Source organism: Trichosurus vulpecula, chromosome 6 (assembly GCF_011100635.1).
Source record: "Trichosurus vulpecula isolate mTriVul1 chromosome 6, mTriVul1.pri, whole genome shotgun sequence".
NCBI lineage: Eukaryota > Metazoa > Chordata > Mammalia > Diprotodontia > Phalangeridae > Trichosurus > Trichosurus vulpecula.
The window spans coordinates 114,269,870-114,287,410 of NC_050578.1; the positions used below are offsets into that span (position 1 = coordinate 114,269,870).

Consider the following 17,541-nt stretch of genomic DNA (forward strand, 5'->3'; position numbering starts at 1 on the left):
GACTCCCGGCTCCCCGAGAGTGTGCCCTCGTGTATGCCCACAGTGCGCGTGTACGTGCGCCCAGGAGCCATGCAGATGCCCAGGCAATGGGTACCAGCCTCTGCCTTGGCCCCAGGGTCCTAGTGGAAGAAAAACATTCCCCTTTCACTGGGCCCCCCTCCCCGCTCCTCCCGCCATCGCCCTGCAGCCCCCGACAGCAGTCCGTCCCCCTGGGAAACCCTCGCTAAGCCGCGATGGTGGGGCTGAAACCCTCTGACGTGCAGCCGACCCCTGGCGTCAAGTTCCTCGGAGCTGGAGCCGCCGCCTGCATCGCAGATCTGGTCACCTTTCCGCTGGACACCGCCAAAGTCCGGCTACAGGTATGAAAGTGAGAGGGGAAATGGAGCGGGGAGGAGGAAGAGGAGGCTGAAGAAAAGAATAGGAGCTTTGAGATCCTCTCCTGAGGCTCTGTCCAGCCTCGCCCCTCACTGCCCTCCCCAAACAGGAGAGATCATTGTTGCAAGTAAGATAATGTCTGTTTAAACTTGGGCTATTACCGCTGGGCTCAGCTTTGTTTTGTGCAAAATTGGGCATTTTGCAGGGAGCCCTGTATTTACCACATATGGGAGGAGGGGGGAGAGGGAGAGAGAGTCAGAGACAGACAGAGAAAGAGGCGGGGGAGAGGAGAGGAGAGAGACACGGAGAGACAGCGAGAGAGAGAGAGAGAGAGAGAGAGAGAGAGAGAGAGAGAGAGAGAGAGGTACATTGTCCCCAAAATTTCAATGCAGTTTTAAATTTTAAACTTAAGTTTAAAACTTAAATCTCAAAGGTCTTAATCATGTTTGAAACTTGAGTTTTAAACCTGGTTAAGACCTTTGGAACACCTGGGTGTGCAATTATAAATGTTACTATAAATATACAAATGCATATATTTTCTATAAATATATATTTATTAACATATTGATTTATTATCATACATATGTAAAACTTAGGAGCCCTGGCTCTTAAGTCACAGGACCTTGCTTCTACCCACGTAGTAAGATCAAAGTGTAGTAAAATCAGGTAAGATCAGTTGATCTTCGGCAAGATAACTTCACCTCTTGGGACCCAAGTTCCCACATTTTCCAAATGAGGTGATTATTCGGAGCCTCTAAGATCTCTCCCAGCTCTTGGTCTGTGATCAAATGAGTGAAAGAATGAGTTGAAATTGAAAGCCATTCCCATAATAATCGGACCATCATCAAGGTAACCAATGATTGCCTTGGTTAGTTTATCTCTTAAGAATAAAAACTGCTGTTAGCCTGGCTCTGGCTCTGGCTCCCTAAGGTAAGATCCAAAAGGAAAAAAATAGAGCTAAGCAAAGAAAACTGGGAGTAGGGAAGGAGGGAAGACAGAGATAGGATCATGGTCTTAGAGCTAGAAGGAACCTTTGAGGTCATTTAGTTCAACCCCTGCATTGTACATATGAGGAAACTGAGGGGGAGTGTGTTGCCAGGTCACACAGATAGTCATGAGTAGACCTTCATCAGAGACAGCTCAAAGCAGAGTCTTTCCTTTTCCTTTTTCCTTCCTTGCTGATTCAGTCCCATGATTTCTGGATGCCCCTGAACTAGGATCTCATTTCCGGATTAGAAGGACTGTGTGGTAGAGTAGTGAGAATGTTAGACCTGGGTTGGAAAGCCAGCTCTGACACTTATTAGCTGTGTGACCAGGAACAAGACCCCCTAAACTCTCTAAGCTTCAGTGACCTCAACTTTAATATGTGAATGATCCACTTCCCAGAGCTGTGAGAAAAGCACTTAGCACTCATGAAGTTTATCAAGATATGAGGATCCCCAGTAACCTCTGGTCCTTACACACCTGAGTGACTTTGTACAAGTCACCTTTCTCCCCCGGGGCCTCAGTTTCCTTATCTGTAAAATGAGATCGATTGGATTGACTGGTCTCTGATGTGCCTTCCAGGTCTTTATCTACGATCCTATTATCCCCTATGAACAGAGTCATCACCATCACCAAATAGCTGTGTCTTAATGGCAAAAAAGAGGCAGAGTGAAGGGTAGTCAAGGAAGCAGTACACAGAAGAACACCAGGAGGGAAACCTCAATGTTTACTTTTGAGAAATGCACATATTTTTACTGATAGAAAATTCTGCTCTTCATAGCACAGAGAATATTTGCTTTGTGATAAGTAAAGTCACATGTGTCAAGAGTGAAGATTCAAAATGCCCTGGGAGATGGTGATGGGGAAAGGGAGATGGAGGAGGGGCTAAGCTTTATTTTAAGCCAATGAGGTCCCCCTCCAAGAAGTCTGGAGACAAATAAAATTGTCAGGAGGGGATGGGGCCCCAGCTGGCCTCAAATGTCCCAATGGGGCTTTGGTTTTAGGGCCAATTCAAGAAATAGGGACAAAGGGAGAATGATAATCATTCAAAACAGCAATAACAGAGACAGCTAGGTGGCCCAGTGGATAGTGCTAGGCCTGACGTTAGGAAGACTCATTTTCCTGAGTTCAAATCTGGCCTTAGACGCTTACTAGCTGTGTGACCCTGGGCAAGTCCCTTAACCCTTTTTGCCTCAGTTTCCTCATCAGCAAGATGAACTGGAGAAGAAAATGGCAAACCACTCCAGTATCTTTGCCAAGAAAACCCCAAATGGGGTCATGAAGAGTTGGACGCAAACAACTGGCTTAAAGCCAACCCTGACAAGTGAGATAGTCTAGTGAAGCCTCGACTTCACCTTCCAAGGAAAATGTTATGAACCAATGAGATTTTGCCAAGATTGCACTTTCCAAAATTGCCACTATTCCCTCTGACTTGCATAAAATTTTCTAAAAAATTTTATTAATGCCTTTTTTAAAAGAAAAATCTTATTTAATTTGTTCTGAATAAATAAGATTTAACAACTCTTATTTAATTGATATCATTTATTTTTTACATCATCTTCATTCCAAATACATCTTTCCACACTCTCCTATCCAGTCAGTCATCCTTTGTAACAAAGATTAAAATTGGGGACAAGGGGAGAGGGAAGCAGTTCAGCAAAACCATGTCTGACAGTTTATGTGGTATCTTACCCCTCCAGGCCCACCCCTAATCCTTGATCTCTCCAAAAAAGGGAAGGAGGTAAAGACTTTTGTTTTTATACCACACAGTAATTTCTAGATACTCTCATGAGTCTGCCTTCCCCTTCTCTTCCCTCCCCATTCCCTGCCCCTCCCTGCTATTTCCAGTGAGGCATCTTTTGTAACTAAGAGGGAAAAAACATCCATAGTGTCTGATAGCATGTGCAACAATGCAGTCAAACTCAAATAGAAACAAGGCCACTAACATAAGGATCCCTCCAGGCTGCAGATAGACTTAGAAAATCACACATTAACGTCATCTATGTTTTATTGTATTTTTTATTTATTTTGTGAAATATTTCCCAATTACATTTTAATCTCATTCCTGTCCCACTCAGGAATGTTGGGGACTACATGGGGTTGGGGATGGGGGAGGGCAGCTGTTTGACACCTCTGATCTACAGCATTACAAACACACACACACACACCTCTCCAAGGAAAAGTTGTTCAGTCATTTTGGTTGTGTCTAAACATTTGTGGCCCCATTTGGGGTTTTCTTTGCATTTGCCATTTCTTTCTCCAGCTTATTTTACAGATGAGGCAAACATGTTTAAGTGCCTTGCCCAGAGTCACACAGCTAGTATCTTAGGCGAGATTTGAACCCAGATCTTCTTGACTCCAGGCAGTGTGCTCCTCTAAGGAAAAGAAGGAGGTACATCCCTGTATCTCCTCAGGACCAAGATTCCAACTGCATTTTCTGCCTTTATAGATCCAAGGTGAAGCCCAGACCGCCAAAGCTGTCAGATATGAAGGAGTCTTGGGGACCATTGTCACACTGGTGAAAACCGAAGGACCAAGAAGTCTGTACAGTGGACTACAAGCTGGGCTGCAGAGGCAGATGAGCTTTGCCTCTATTAGAATTGGCCTCTATGACACCGCCAAACAGTTCTACAATAATGGAAGAGAAAGTAATGAGATAGAGGGAGGGTGGATTCTTGTGTAGTGTGTGTGTGTATCTGTGTTATCTGTGTGAGTGTGTGTCACATTGTGACCGGAAGAGCCTAATGATCTTAGACAATTTCATGTGGTAGGGTTAAGGACACTTAACACACCGTTGTTTGTCCTTTGTTTTCAGAGAAGACCAATGACATCACGAGGTGATGTCTTGATGTCTGGAGGCAGAGCTAAGCAAAGTCATCACCCTTACTCTCCCAGAGACATCGAAGTCCAGTGGCAAGATTTAGCATGTAAACAGATAGAGAGTGCTAAACTAGAGTCAGGAAAGGATGGATTCAAAGTCTCCTTCTGACATCTGCTCGTGTGTTTGAACATATTCTCGAAGTCATGTGAAGTCACATTCTCCAATTTGGAGTCAGAGTACCCGATTCAAATCCCAGATCTGACACTTGCCATCCGGGTCACTTTGGGCAAATCTCTGCCACATTTCTGGGCTTGTTCCCCTTTGGGAAAAATTGGAGATTGGACTAGATGACCTAGGTCCCTTCAGCTCTACTTCTGGAATACCAAATGTAACACTCTTGGAACCTTAAGAGTTCCCACATACCTTTACCCATTCTGGTTCATTTTATTAAGATGGAGGTATTAAGAAAAGGCTAAGGATTTGCCAATTCGTACTCCAGACAAATAATCAAAAGGAAAAGCCTTGTTTAGGGGGAAAATGAAATAGTAAACCTGAAAAAAAAGATTGCAATAAAATGCATTTTGGTTCAATCGGCCAGTCAATAAGCATTCATTAAGCACCTACTTGGAGAATGAAATGGCAAACCACTCCAATATCTTTGCCAAGAAAATCCCATGGACGCTGTTCTAGTTCTGTGGTCCACAGGGTCACAAAGAGTCCCATAAGACTGAACAATTGAACGACAATAACAAAGCACCTACTATGTTCCAGGCACTGTGCTAAACACTGGGAATCCAAAGAAAGGCAAAACTCTAATGGGGAGAAAATATGAAAAGTACAAAAAGGATATGTGTAATCAACAGAGGAATAGCGCCAGCTTTAAGAAGCATTAGGAAAGGCTTCTTGTAGAAATTGAGGTTTTACCTGGAACTTGAAGAAAGCCAGGGAGGCCAGAAGGCAGGGAGAATTCCAGGCATGAAGGACAGCTGGTGAAAATGCCAGGAGGTGGGAGATGGAAGATAGTGTGCCATGATCAAGGAATAGCAAGGAAGCTCATGTTACTGGATCCCAATGTACTTGAGGGTGTAATACAGTTTAAGAAGACTGCAAAAGCTGAGGTGTGGGGAATAGTTTGTGAAAGGATTTGAACATCAAACAGAGGATTTTATATTTGATCCTGGAGGTGATAGGGAGCTACTGGAGTTTATTGAATGGGAGGGGGGTGGGGTGACTTAGAGCTTCACTTTAGGGAGATCACTTTGATGGCTGGAGAGATCTGAAGAGGGAGAACAACCATAAGGCTATTGCAGTGGGCAATGAGGCCCTGCAGCAGGGTGGTAGCGACCGTCAGAGGAGAGAAGGTGGTATATGGGAGAAACGTTAGGAGTAACAAGGCTTGGCAATAGATTGAATGTGGGGGTGAGAGATAGTGAGGAGTCAAAGATGACTCCCAAGACACTATTTCTGTCTTATTTCAACTGTCGTTTAATGATGGTGATAAGAATCAGTCAGTCCATCAATAAACATTTGTCAAGTGCCTATGTTATGCCGGGCACTCTACTAGTGCTGTCGGAATTTATGTTCTATGATGCGTGTACATCTAACATGGCTGATTGTTTTGTTTCTACAATCTCTAGGTTCTATCTGAAATTCTATGAATTTATATATATATATATATATATATATATATATATACATATATATTAATAGCAGTAAAGAAGTAAGGCAAGATTTCTAGCCAAAGGGAGCCAATATCTTTTTATAAATTGTAATATATATAATGTATTACATATTATATATATTATAAAATGTAAACGGTATGTTTTGCTTTTATACCACCTTTATGTTTCAAATATAACCCCTCCTCCTCTACTTCCTGTGTAACCATGCCTTCTAACAAAGAATAAAAAAGAGGAAAAAAAGGAGTTTGGCAAAACCAACAGATGCATCACCTGAGTTTAGCAGTGTCCTTACCTTGCAAAGAAGGGAGAGAGGAGACTTTCTCATTTCTTCTTCAGGGACAAGCTTAGTTCTCATAGCCACATGGTGTTTAGATTTAAGTTTTTTGTTTTTCCAAGTGGATCAATTTTCTAAATAGTGCAGAATCGACACTTTCAAATTGTGATGCTGGAGAAGACTTTTGAGAATCCCTTGGGCAGCAAGGAGGTCAAATCAGTCAATGATTAAAGAAATTAATTCAAGCTATTCACTGAAAGATCAAACATTGAAGCTGAAGCTTAAATACTTTGGCCACATAATGAGAAGGATTCATTGGAAAAGACCCTGATGTTGGGAAAGATTGAAGGCAAAAGGAAAAGGGGACGGCAGAGGATGCGATGGATAGATAGTGTCATGGAAGCAACGAACATGAGCTTGGACAGACTTTGAGGGGTAGTGGAGGACAGAAGGGACTGACATGCTATGGCCATGGGGTCATCACGTGTCAGACATGACTGAATGACTGAACAACAGCAACCACTTTTCTAGTAGGAAATTAGGTGGCCCAGTGGACAGTGCTGTGCCTGGAGTCAGGAAAACCTGAGTTCAAATCCTACCTCAGGCACTTACTAGCTGTGTGACCCAGGATAAGTGACTTAATCTGTTTGCCTCAGTTTACTCAATTGTAATTGAGCAATCTCTATATAATAATGGCAGTTATATTAGCACCTACCTCCCAGAGCTGTTGTGAGGATTAAAGGAGATAGTATTGGTAAAAAGTGCCTGGCATACAGTGGGCACTAGAGAAATGCTTATTCTCTTCCCCTTCTCTCCTGCTTGCTCCTCCCCTTTAGAGGCACATGCCCAACTATAGGAAATAGGAGAGGGAAGTCCTGTTGGTCCCACTAGCATCTGACTGCTCACCTCTCTGCCCAACAAATGAATGACCAATTTATGATGTTTTATGACACTTGTGACCACTTATGACATTCATCATAAATGGATCAAGGTCTCAGCAGGGCTGGTGGATAGAGGGTCCCCTAGGAGGACCCTGTGCTTAGATATGATCAGAAGTGGGGTTACAGTATTAAATTAAATTAACTACAAAGGGACCCAGGCTATTCCTGTGCTTCAATGATTTATGCTTTTGACAGTATCAATTTTCCCTCCACTGATGCAGTTTGCATCGAAGTTACAGCATCCCTTTAACTTAGAAGGTGGTGTCCAGGGAAAATTCATCACTCTTTGGCCAGTCTGAGCTAGGCTGATCAAGCTTGTGTGCCATTGAGATAGCTTTGTTGCACCCAGACTCAAGTTCGTGCCCCAGTGGTGGCTTAGAAGAGGATCTTTGGTTAGTAGAAGTCCAACTGATACAAACACAGTAAATGATAAACTCGGTAACAGTCACCTTGGAGAGATGGTTTTTAAAAAGTGGAATATCCATACGTAGAAATAAAAATACATATATTTGGTTTGGACCTGTGATTTTATTAGGATGGAGAACTTCCTTCCACTTTTATACAAATTAGCAAATCTCTGTAACGTAAACTCTTAGAGAGCTTCCTGCTCTCTAAGCGGCATTGAGAGGTTGTCACTTGCCTATGGTCACATAGACGGTATGTGTCAGCAGAAACAGGGCTCAAACCCAAATCTTCCTTCCGATGTTGACCACCTGCTTTTTTGGCAGAGTTACAACTAGGGCAGGATGACCTGGACTTTGCCTCAGGGTGCCAAATTTAGAGGAAGCTGACAGTTGTTTGCACTCTTTTTCACAGAAACAATAGATTTTAGCACTTATTTAAGAAGAAAAATTAGTTTAAATAAGAAGCTACCACAGGTAAGGCTGGGGATCAAATACCTCCACAAAACTACTCTTTTGTCCCTTCACCCCACCCTCTTCTGACTTTTTTTTCAGCAGCAGGATGTCCCCAAATCTCTGTTTTGGGGCAGTATTCTCCTACTTCCTATTTAACCTGGTGTGAAAATTTCTACTTAGGGCTCTGCTCTCTGGAAGGTTGCATTTGGAGCCAGAAAGACCTGAGTTTGAAACCAGACTCTGACACTTACTTACTATCTGTGTGAATGTGTGCAAGGCACTTAACTTTTCTGAGCAAAATCACTATCAGATCTTAAATGCTAATCATTGCAGATTCATCCTAGAGAAGCATTTGGGCATCTTGAACTAGACTCTAAAATAAGTGATTTGTTTTTTTTTTTTTTCCTTCTGGGGAAGCAGCAGCTGGAATAGGAAGCAGAATCCTGGCAGGGTGCACGACCGGAGGGCTGGCAGTCATAGTGGCACAGCCAACGGATGTAGTAAAAGTCAGACTTCAAGCGCAGAGCAACCTATCTGGTGCCAAACCCCGATACACTGGGACTTTCCATGCCTACAAAGCAATAGCATCAGAAGAAGGAACAAGAGGGCTTTGGAAAGGTAACTAATTTTAGTGTTGAATAGCAAACACCATAGTATAATTTAAACACAAAATCAGTCCAGCAGCCTTTCTGTCCTGTTTCAAATTCATGCACCTATTTACTTTCTCTCCAGGGACAGCACCCAATGTGACAAGAAATGCTATTGTCAATTCTGCAGAGCTAGTAACTTATGATTTAATAAAGGAGAACCTTTTGAAATACAACCTACTAACAGGTAACTTGTTATTTGAAGTAATGAAAACAATCCTGCATATTTTCTCTTGAGGTTCCTCCCTATTAATGTAAGCTCCATAAAGGTGGGAGCTTCATTTGTTATCTTTGTAGACCCAATGCCTAGCACATAGTGAGCACTTAATAAATCACTATGTAATTGAATTGACTATTCTCACAGTCCTATCAAGGTGTTTTCACTTTTCCAGTTATTTCAAAAGATATAGTTTTAAGACTGTGGGTGTTTCTCTCAAGTGATACAGATCACAATTCGTCCAAACCTTAATAGATAATCTTTGCATATTGCTGTGGCCAAAATAAATGAATGAAATATATTCAAATCACTTGGTGGCTATTTTTTAGTGATAATCCTCTCTAAACTTCACCAGGCTGATGTTCAAGTTACAGATATTGCTGGGCAGACACTTGAAGCCTTTCCACATTGGTAGGGCAGATATGACAGTTTAGGCTCCTTTGGTATAATCCCTGAGAACTTAGTTCATTTCCACATGAACAATGAAAACTGTAGTAGGACTTCAGTGGAGAATGTATGTGCATGCAGGCATGTTCATGTGAACACACACACGCACACACAGACAGAGTCCGTGTACAGATTTGTTTAGAATGTTAAGCCATTTTTTTTAAAGCATAAAGTGTTCCAGGTCCTGGCGTTGAGGGTGTTAGAACTGCAAACTTGGCATTTCATTGTAAACATCCAAATTTCAGTTGATTTCTTTTTAGGCTATGTTATTTTAATTGAGTAAAAACATAAACTCCTTAAGTAGAATGTAAACTCTTGAAGTCAGGGACTATTTTTGTTTCTATCTTTGTGTCCCTACCACTGACTACCATATACTATGTGCTACAAATATTTGCTGAATAAACGAATCCTACAATATAAAGTTATTTTCTAATTATGACATTATTTTCTACATAGTAAATTTTTAAAAATACTTTTACATTTTATTTTTTTCAATTATATGCAAAAACAATTTTTAACATTCACCTTTTAAAATTTTAGAGTTACAAATCCTCCCTTCCCCCTCCTTGAGAATTGCTTAATTTTATATAAGATGATATATGTGTAGTTATGCAAAACATATTTCCATATACATAGCAAAATTAATGAGAATTACCTTGGACTGCACTTAAGAATCTTGTTATAAGGTGGTTTCATTTCAAAGGCAGTCATGTGGTATGGACCCCCAAGGATACCATTATAGCGGGCTCTACAATGGTTACTAGATTTATATGTTCTCCTCCTTAGAACATAAGCAATTTGGGGCCAGAGTCTGTGTTTTCTATTGCTCTGATTTTAGCAATGCATGATTAATAAGCAAGATTGACTCTATTGCTTGCTGACTTGAGCAGGCAGGGAGGGATGGAGGGAGAAAAATTTGGAACTTAAAATCTCATAAAAATGAATTTTTAAAATTATCTTTACATGTAATTGGAAAAAAAATACCGTTTAAAAAAAACCTGACTCTATAAATAACTCCCTAATAATTTAGGCCCTTCTCAGTAGATCCAAATAAATAACTCATTACAGAACATAACTTACTTTAATCCCACAGGTAGCACAATAAAATCTGAAGGTACAGTAAGTATATTTGTGCTTCTGGTATGATTAAGGAGTGTGCCGGCATCCAGCGTAGGTAACTAAAAAATCAGCAACTAAAAATGTGCTTGCAAAGTAAGCTTCCCCTCTTCCCTTGATCAATTGTAGATAATTTACCTTGCCACTTTGTGTCAGCCTTCGGTGCTGGATTTTGCACAACGGTGGTAGCGTCTCCAGTCGATGTGGTAAAGACCAGATACATGAACTCGCCACCAGGACAATACACCAGCGCTCCCAAATGTGCATGGACAATGCTCATGCGGGAAGGACTGACTGCTTTTTACAAAGGGTAGGACCTTCCATGTCTAAAACTCCATTTTGTTCCAGGCATCAGTGTTAGCGATATATGCTGATGTTTACCATTTCAGGTCAGACTGCCCTATAACCAATTGGCTATATCAGTTGCAATATCCATTTTTCACTGCCTCCAATATCAGTCTTCCTACTGGATATATTTAGAAGCATCCTATTTTTTGTGATTCCTGACTATCACCAGTTGATTCAAAGTCTACAGGCACCTCCAGAAATTGAGCCTTCACTGATGCCAAATGTCACATCACCCAGTGGAGAAAGAGAGCAGCTTCAGGTTACGTAGAGGTTTTAAGCAAGGGAAGCATTAAAACCATTCTTAACTATTCTGCTTTTTATTTCATTTCCAAAATGATTTACAAGAAAAAGTAGGAACTATATGTATTTCATATAAACTATCTAAACAGATTCTTTGCAAAAATTTTGTTATGTTTCTGCTTCTGGGTTGCATTTGCTGCATATATAATGTAGAAAATGCTGGCCTCCTGGGCAACTGATATACTGATTGGCATCTCTGCTACTTATCATGGAATCTTGAGTAAATCACTTTACGTTTTAGGCAATAGGGGATTCCTTCCTGCTCTAAATCCAATGCTCTATCCACTGCACTACCTGGCTGTGCACACCACCCTCCTACCCCCAAATTAACACAGAACCACAAATATCTACCACTTTCACTTCTAAAAGTTATTTTATTAATTTTAATAAGAGCATAACCAAAATGTCTTGCTTGTTTCTATGTTCCCTTCTGAAATTTCTTCTCTGAACTTTTCTCAGTTTTGCTGCTACTGTTAATAGTTTACAAAACTGTAGTATATATTTCACTGTTTTCTTTCTTCTTTCACTTTTCTTGGTGGAATTCTTGACACTGGTTCACCTTGGTCACACAAATCTTTTAGTAGAAATGAAGAGCAAAGAACTCCTTTAGGACCGGCGTATTTATGTGAATGTCCATTGTTCCTACAACCCACAGCCCAGAACCCCACGGACCACATTCTCTCTTGGGGGTTTCTCATGAATCATTGTTTAGTTTGTGCCCTCACTCAGGGTTTCTGCAGGGTTTCTCTCTACCCAGGGAACATTAGAATTTGCTTCATTTCTTAATCTCTGCAGAAAAGACAAGAATTCTCAGCCCCCAGTACAAGCACACGGGCTAATAATATATACACTTTTGTTGTTCAGTTGTTTCTGTTGTGTCCAACTCTTTGAGATCCCCTTTGGACACTTCTTGGCAGAGATACTGGAGTGGTTTGCTATGTCCCTCTCCATTTCAATTTACAGATGAGGAAACTGAGGCAAACAAGGTTAAGTGACTTGCCCAGGGTCACACAGCTAGAAAGACTTGAGGCAGAAAGACCTACTAGCAGGCCATTGTCATAGTGAGGGGATGAGGGCCTATACGACATTAGTGGCAGTGGACAAAAGGGGATATATATATACGTGTGTGTGTGTGTGCGCGTGCGTGTGCGTGTGTGTGCGTGTGCATGTATATGCATACATGTGTGCCCACACATATGTATATATCTGTGGCTGTGCATATATACATGTACATATATATGTATACATAAAATGTAAAGGCAAAAATGACAAAACTTGGCAGTTGACTAGATATAATAAAACCTAGCATTTATATAGTGCTTTCCAGTTTTGCAAAGTACTTTACAAATATTTAATTTAATCCTCAGAAAAAAAACCCCAACCCCTTGGTACTATTATTAAACCCCATTTTATAGACGAGGACACAGAGGCAAAGCAGAGTCAAGTGATGCCCAGGATCGCAGACCTATTAAGTGTCTAAGGCCATATTTGAATTCTTATCTACTATACCACCCAATTGCCTTGAATGGATTGGGAGTGAGCAGTCCAGGGTGACACTGAGATCACAAACATGAGTAACTGGGAGAATAGAATGATGGCGCCTTTGATAATGGGGAGGTCAGGGAAAGGCTTACAGGAAATGAGAATGAGATCTTTTTCGGACACATCGGGTACCCTCTCTACAGGATGTCCAGTTTTAAATGCTCGATGGAGATGTGAATCGGGCGTCAAGAGGGAGGTTAGACCTGGATGAATAGATCTGAGAATCATCTACAGTCATCTACATAGAGATAATTTAATCCATGAGAATTTGTGAGATCACCAAGACAAACAGTATAGAGGGAGAAGAGAAAAGGGCCCAAGACAGAGCTTTAGGGGTCACTCGTAGTAGCAGGCTCGACTTGGATGAAGCGATGTTCATGAGGTTCATGAGGTAAGAGGAGAGCCAGATAAAACAGTATCCCCAAAAATTAGAGAGAAGAGGGTACCTAGAGGAGTAACTGACAGTGTCAAAGGCTGCACAGAGGTCAAGGAGAGGACTGAGAAGAGGTCCTTAGATTTGGCAATAAGGGATCACAGGTAACTTAGAAGTTTCAGTTGAATTATGAGATTGGAAGCCAGATAATAGAGACTGTGAGGACAGGAAATAGAGGCACCAGTTTTAGATAGTTTTTACAAAGAGTTTAGCAGCTAAAGGGAGGAGAAATAAAGGACCATAGCTAGCAGGGATGGACTGATTAGTGAGGGGGTTTTAAGGATGAGAGAGACCTGGGTGTGTTTACAGGCAGCAGGGAAGCAGCTAGTATATGGGAGAAAGTGAATATTAGCAAGAACAAGGATGATAGTGGGGGATAGGTAGAGAAGACCAGATGGAATGGGATCATCTGTGCTTGTAGAGGTGTTACCCTTGGCAAGGAGACTGGTCGCCTATGACCCAGAGGTGAAGTAGATGGCAGTGGGGGGAGGGGAGATCAGCTGAATGATATCATTTGGGGAGGAGGAGGGGAGAAATGGGATCTTTGTGAATGGGCTCAGTTTTTTTCAATGAAATATGAAGCAATATTCTCAGCTGAGAGGGTGGAGGGAGGAGTGCCATGGAAAGTAGAAGTGGGATGAAAAACTTTGGAAAAGTTGTTGCAATGAGTGGGATAGTGAATTCATTAGAGAGATCTAAAAGCATCATCTTGCTGCAGTGAGGGCCAAGTTGAAATTATGTGAAGTGAATTTATAATGGACCCAGGTCAAGATAATTAGGAGATCTCCAATTCTGATCAGCAGCACATGATTGGGAGTGAAGGCAGTGGATGATAACAGAAGTAGGAATAATCTAAGCTTGGGTTTTGGCAAAGCATGATAGGAGACAGGGTAAAGGGGTGAGGAACTCTGGAGCAGAAGATAGTGTAGAATTTAATTGGCTCATCAAGGGTTCCAGGTAGGAAAGGGAGTGATGGTCTGGGAAAAAAACTGGAGGAATTGGAGGTCATTATGAGGGCAAAGGACAGATTTCAGAGTCATAAGGAAGGAGAGATGGAATGAGAAAAGATTATAAGATAAAGGAATTTCATAGTTCAAGAACATGAAACACTTGTGGCTGACGGCAAGATCGAGGCTATAAGTAAACTGAGGTCCTGGAAATGAGAAAATTAAGAACCTTGGAAGGGAGGGTGTTGAGGGGGTGTCAATAATACGCATTTTGACACATACAAAAATATAGCCTTCATTTGTGTGGAAAGGGCAAGAGCCAGTCACGTTCTCTGCCTTGGTGACGAATGAGGGACTCTGAAAAGAGTCCTTTTCAGCAGAATCTGGAAAAGCCACTGTATCAGTGATTAGAAGGGGACTTTCTTTTACTGTTTTCTCTTTTAGCACTTATTTAACCAAGCGCCCTTGAAGAGTCTGGCCTTTGTTTCTTTCATTAGATCAGGAGTCTTCAATGACTTGCTTGCCTCAAGGGAAAGCTTAGTTTACATGGGTTTGAGTCACATGTTGTGGCGCCCTCTAGGTTGGTGTTTTGCCTTGGGGCGCTCACTCACTGGAAGAGTGGAGTGTGACTCGGGGCAAGCTGTTGCAACTGCCCCCTAGCTTTGCTAACCCAGACCCACCGGTTCTTTGGTAACTATGAATTGTGATTCGAATCAGACAAGGTCTGTCTGGAGATGTTTGTAATTTGTGTGTATTTGTTTTGAAGCTCAGGTTGCTGGCTTTTCCTCGTGAACTAAGTGAGTTATATTTGTATGTGTGATTAAAGTGAGATTATTAACCCCTTAAAGTTACTTTCCTTAGTAAAACAGATCAAAAGAATCTGTGCTGGTAGCTCTTATTGCTGGTCTTGCTGGGTCTTACATCTCAGCAGCAACTGCTAACAAGATTGTTACTGCAGCCACCTGTTTTGTTCCTAACCTCATCCCATCTCCTGGTTTATTCTTTAGTATCTGGAGCTTCTATAGTATGACAGAAAGTAATACATAGGCTTCTAAAGGGGTTCTGGTGTTGCTGCATACCCCTCTGCCTAACTGCCCTGAGACACCATCATCTTTCCGGTCACCCAACTAGAATATTAACAAGATGACTAGAGCATCCAGAGAGTGGTAGCTAGGTGGCACAGTGTGTAGAGTGCCAGGCCTGGAGTCAAGAAGACTCATCTTCCTGAGTTCAAATCTGGCCTCAGACGCTTACTAGCTGTGTGACCCTAGGTGAGTCATCTAACCCTGTCTCCCTCAGTTTCCTCATCTGACAAATGAACTGGAGAAGGAAATGGCAAATCACTCCAGTATCTTTGATAAGAAAACACCAAATGGGGTCACAAAGAGTTAGACACGACTGGAAATGACTCAATAAAAACAACAGTTTCACAAACTTGGGACTCCTCCTTGACTCTTCCCTGTCCTGCATCCCATATGTCCCATCAGTTACCAAGTGTTGTCAATTCTCCTTCCACATGTTTCTCACCCATCCCCTTCTCTTTATTTATATATATGTATATGTACATAGTTGTTGGCATGTCTTCTCTCCCATTACAGCAGCATCAGTTCCTTGAGGACAGAGACCTTGGTTTCACCCTTGTTTTTTTGGTTACCTCAAACTTAGCATATTTCCTGGCACATAAGGAGCACTTAATAAAGACTTGTTGATAAATTACACAGCCACTCAGGCCCTTATTGATTACCCCATTGCCTGGATTTTTTTTTAACCCAAATTGCTGTCCCTGCCTCATCTCTCTTCTCTCTAGTCCATCCTTCATACTGTAGTCAAATTGATATTCATGAAGCATAAGTTGGACCAGGTCACTACTGTTTTCAATAAACTCCACTGGCTCCCTATTTTCTCTACAAAATTTTATGTTTAAAGTCCTTTCCAGGTTGGCTTCAAACTACCTTTCTCTCTTTATTCTGCATTAGTTCCTTTCTCCCTACACGTGCGCGTGCACACACACAACCACACACACACATCTAATTAAACTGGCTGTCTTGCTATTCCTTACCCATGATGCTCTGTACCTCATCTCCACATCTTTGCCAAGCTGTCCCTCATTCATAGAATGCACTCGTTCTGTGCCTGCACCTCTTTAGAATCCCTAGTCATTTTTAAAACTCAGTTCAAGTGACAATTTCTAATTACACCTTTCTTATACCCACTACATACTTGTTAGTGCATACCCTCCTAAATTACTTTGTATCTATCTTATATGTATTTTCTATATATTTATGTCCATGTTGCCTGAGAGAATGCGATCTCTTTGAGGACAGGGACTGTTTGTGTTTCTGTCTTTCCATCCCCAACACCTAACACAGTGCTTGGTATATAGTAGGTGCTTAATAAATGCTTATTTTGAGGGGGAATGACTGGTGTGGAGAACTTCCTCCACCAATGCAAACCACTGATGCTTCTATACTTACTACCTAAGTCCCAGAGAGTTGTCATAAGCATTTAGAGCTTAAGTACCTTGACCAGGGTCACATAGCTAATGCCAGGGGCAGGATCTGAAGTTCTAGTATCAAAGTCTATTGTTCCATATGCCATTTATATATTATATATATTTGTTGCTTGTCCATGCAAAAGCCTTTATGTGAAATGAAGTATGGGACAATCTACCGCCATTGCTGTATGGCGGTAAGCCATTGGAATACCACAGTCTCCCAAGAAATAATGTGAATATCACACAGAAGGCAATGAACGGGGTGGGTACAGGGTAGGTGGGAGCAAGCTGAACTATGTAATCAATGAAGAACTTCAAAGAAGAACAGAAGCAAGAGATAGCATGAAGGAAATGAATGCTAGGAAGGGAAGATGTGCCAAGACCCACTGGCAGCCATGAGAATGTGAGGAGGATTCTGTGAACTTACGGGAGGTGCTCAAGCACAGATAAGTTGAGATCTGAATTGTTGAAGGCAGTTTCTGAGTTAGTGAGATTACAGACCCTTCTGGGTATCTGAGAGTACAAATGCCTAATATATAGCATGAACCAGGTGCTGAAATGCCAAGCAGTGATCATTGAAGGCTGTCTGTGTTATCTTAACTTGTAAATTTGTAAATTTAAACTTATAAATTGGTGAATGAAATGACCTGTGGTGATATATGTTCTTCTAGGTTCGTGCCCTCCTTCTTAAGGCTGGGATCCTGGAATGTCGTTATGTTTGTATCCTATGAGCAGCTGAAAAGGGCAATGATGGGGTCCAAGCCAACTATCAACTGTGCCACAGAATCATCTTTATAAAAGATACTGCCGGAAGATCCTGATGGGAATATTTAACGACTATGTGGACCAAAAGAGCTATTCATTTCTTGCCATAAAAATTATCAAAATATGTTCATTTGGAAGGCAACTAGGTGGCTCAGTGGGTAGAGCACTGGGCCCAGAGTCAGGAAGACCTGAGTTCAAATGTGGCCTCAGAGATTCAGTAGTTGTGTGACCCTGAGCAAGTCATTTAACCTCTGTTTGCTTTAATCCACTGAAGAAGGAAATGGCAAACCACTCCAGTTATCTTTGCCAAGAAAGCCCCATGGACAGTACAGTACACAAAATAATGAGCTG

At 41.6% G+C, this 17,541-nt stretch overlaps 1 protein-coding gene across 1 annotated transcript; it reads left to right on the forward strand.

The window, feature by feature from the left end:
- The first annotated feature begins 233 nt into the window (after nt 1–233).
- Nucleotides 234–17,223, forward strand: UCP1 (uncoupling protein 1). Its single transcript, XM_036764137.1, has 6 exons — nt 234–359; nt 3,809–4,007; nt 8,355–8,552; nt 8,667–8,768; nt 10,491–10,671; nt 17,097–17,223. The coding sequence occupies exons 1-6, from the start codon at nt 234–236 to the stop codon at nt 17,221–17,223; spliced, it is 933 nt and encodes a 310-aa protein (XP_036620032.1).
- The last annotated feature ends 318 nt before the right edge of the window (nt 17,224–17,541 follow it).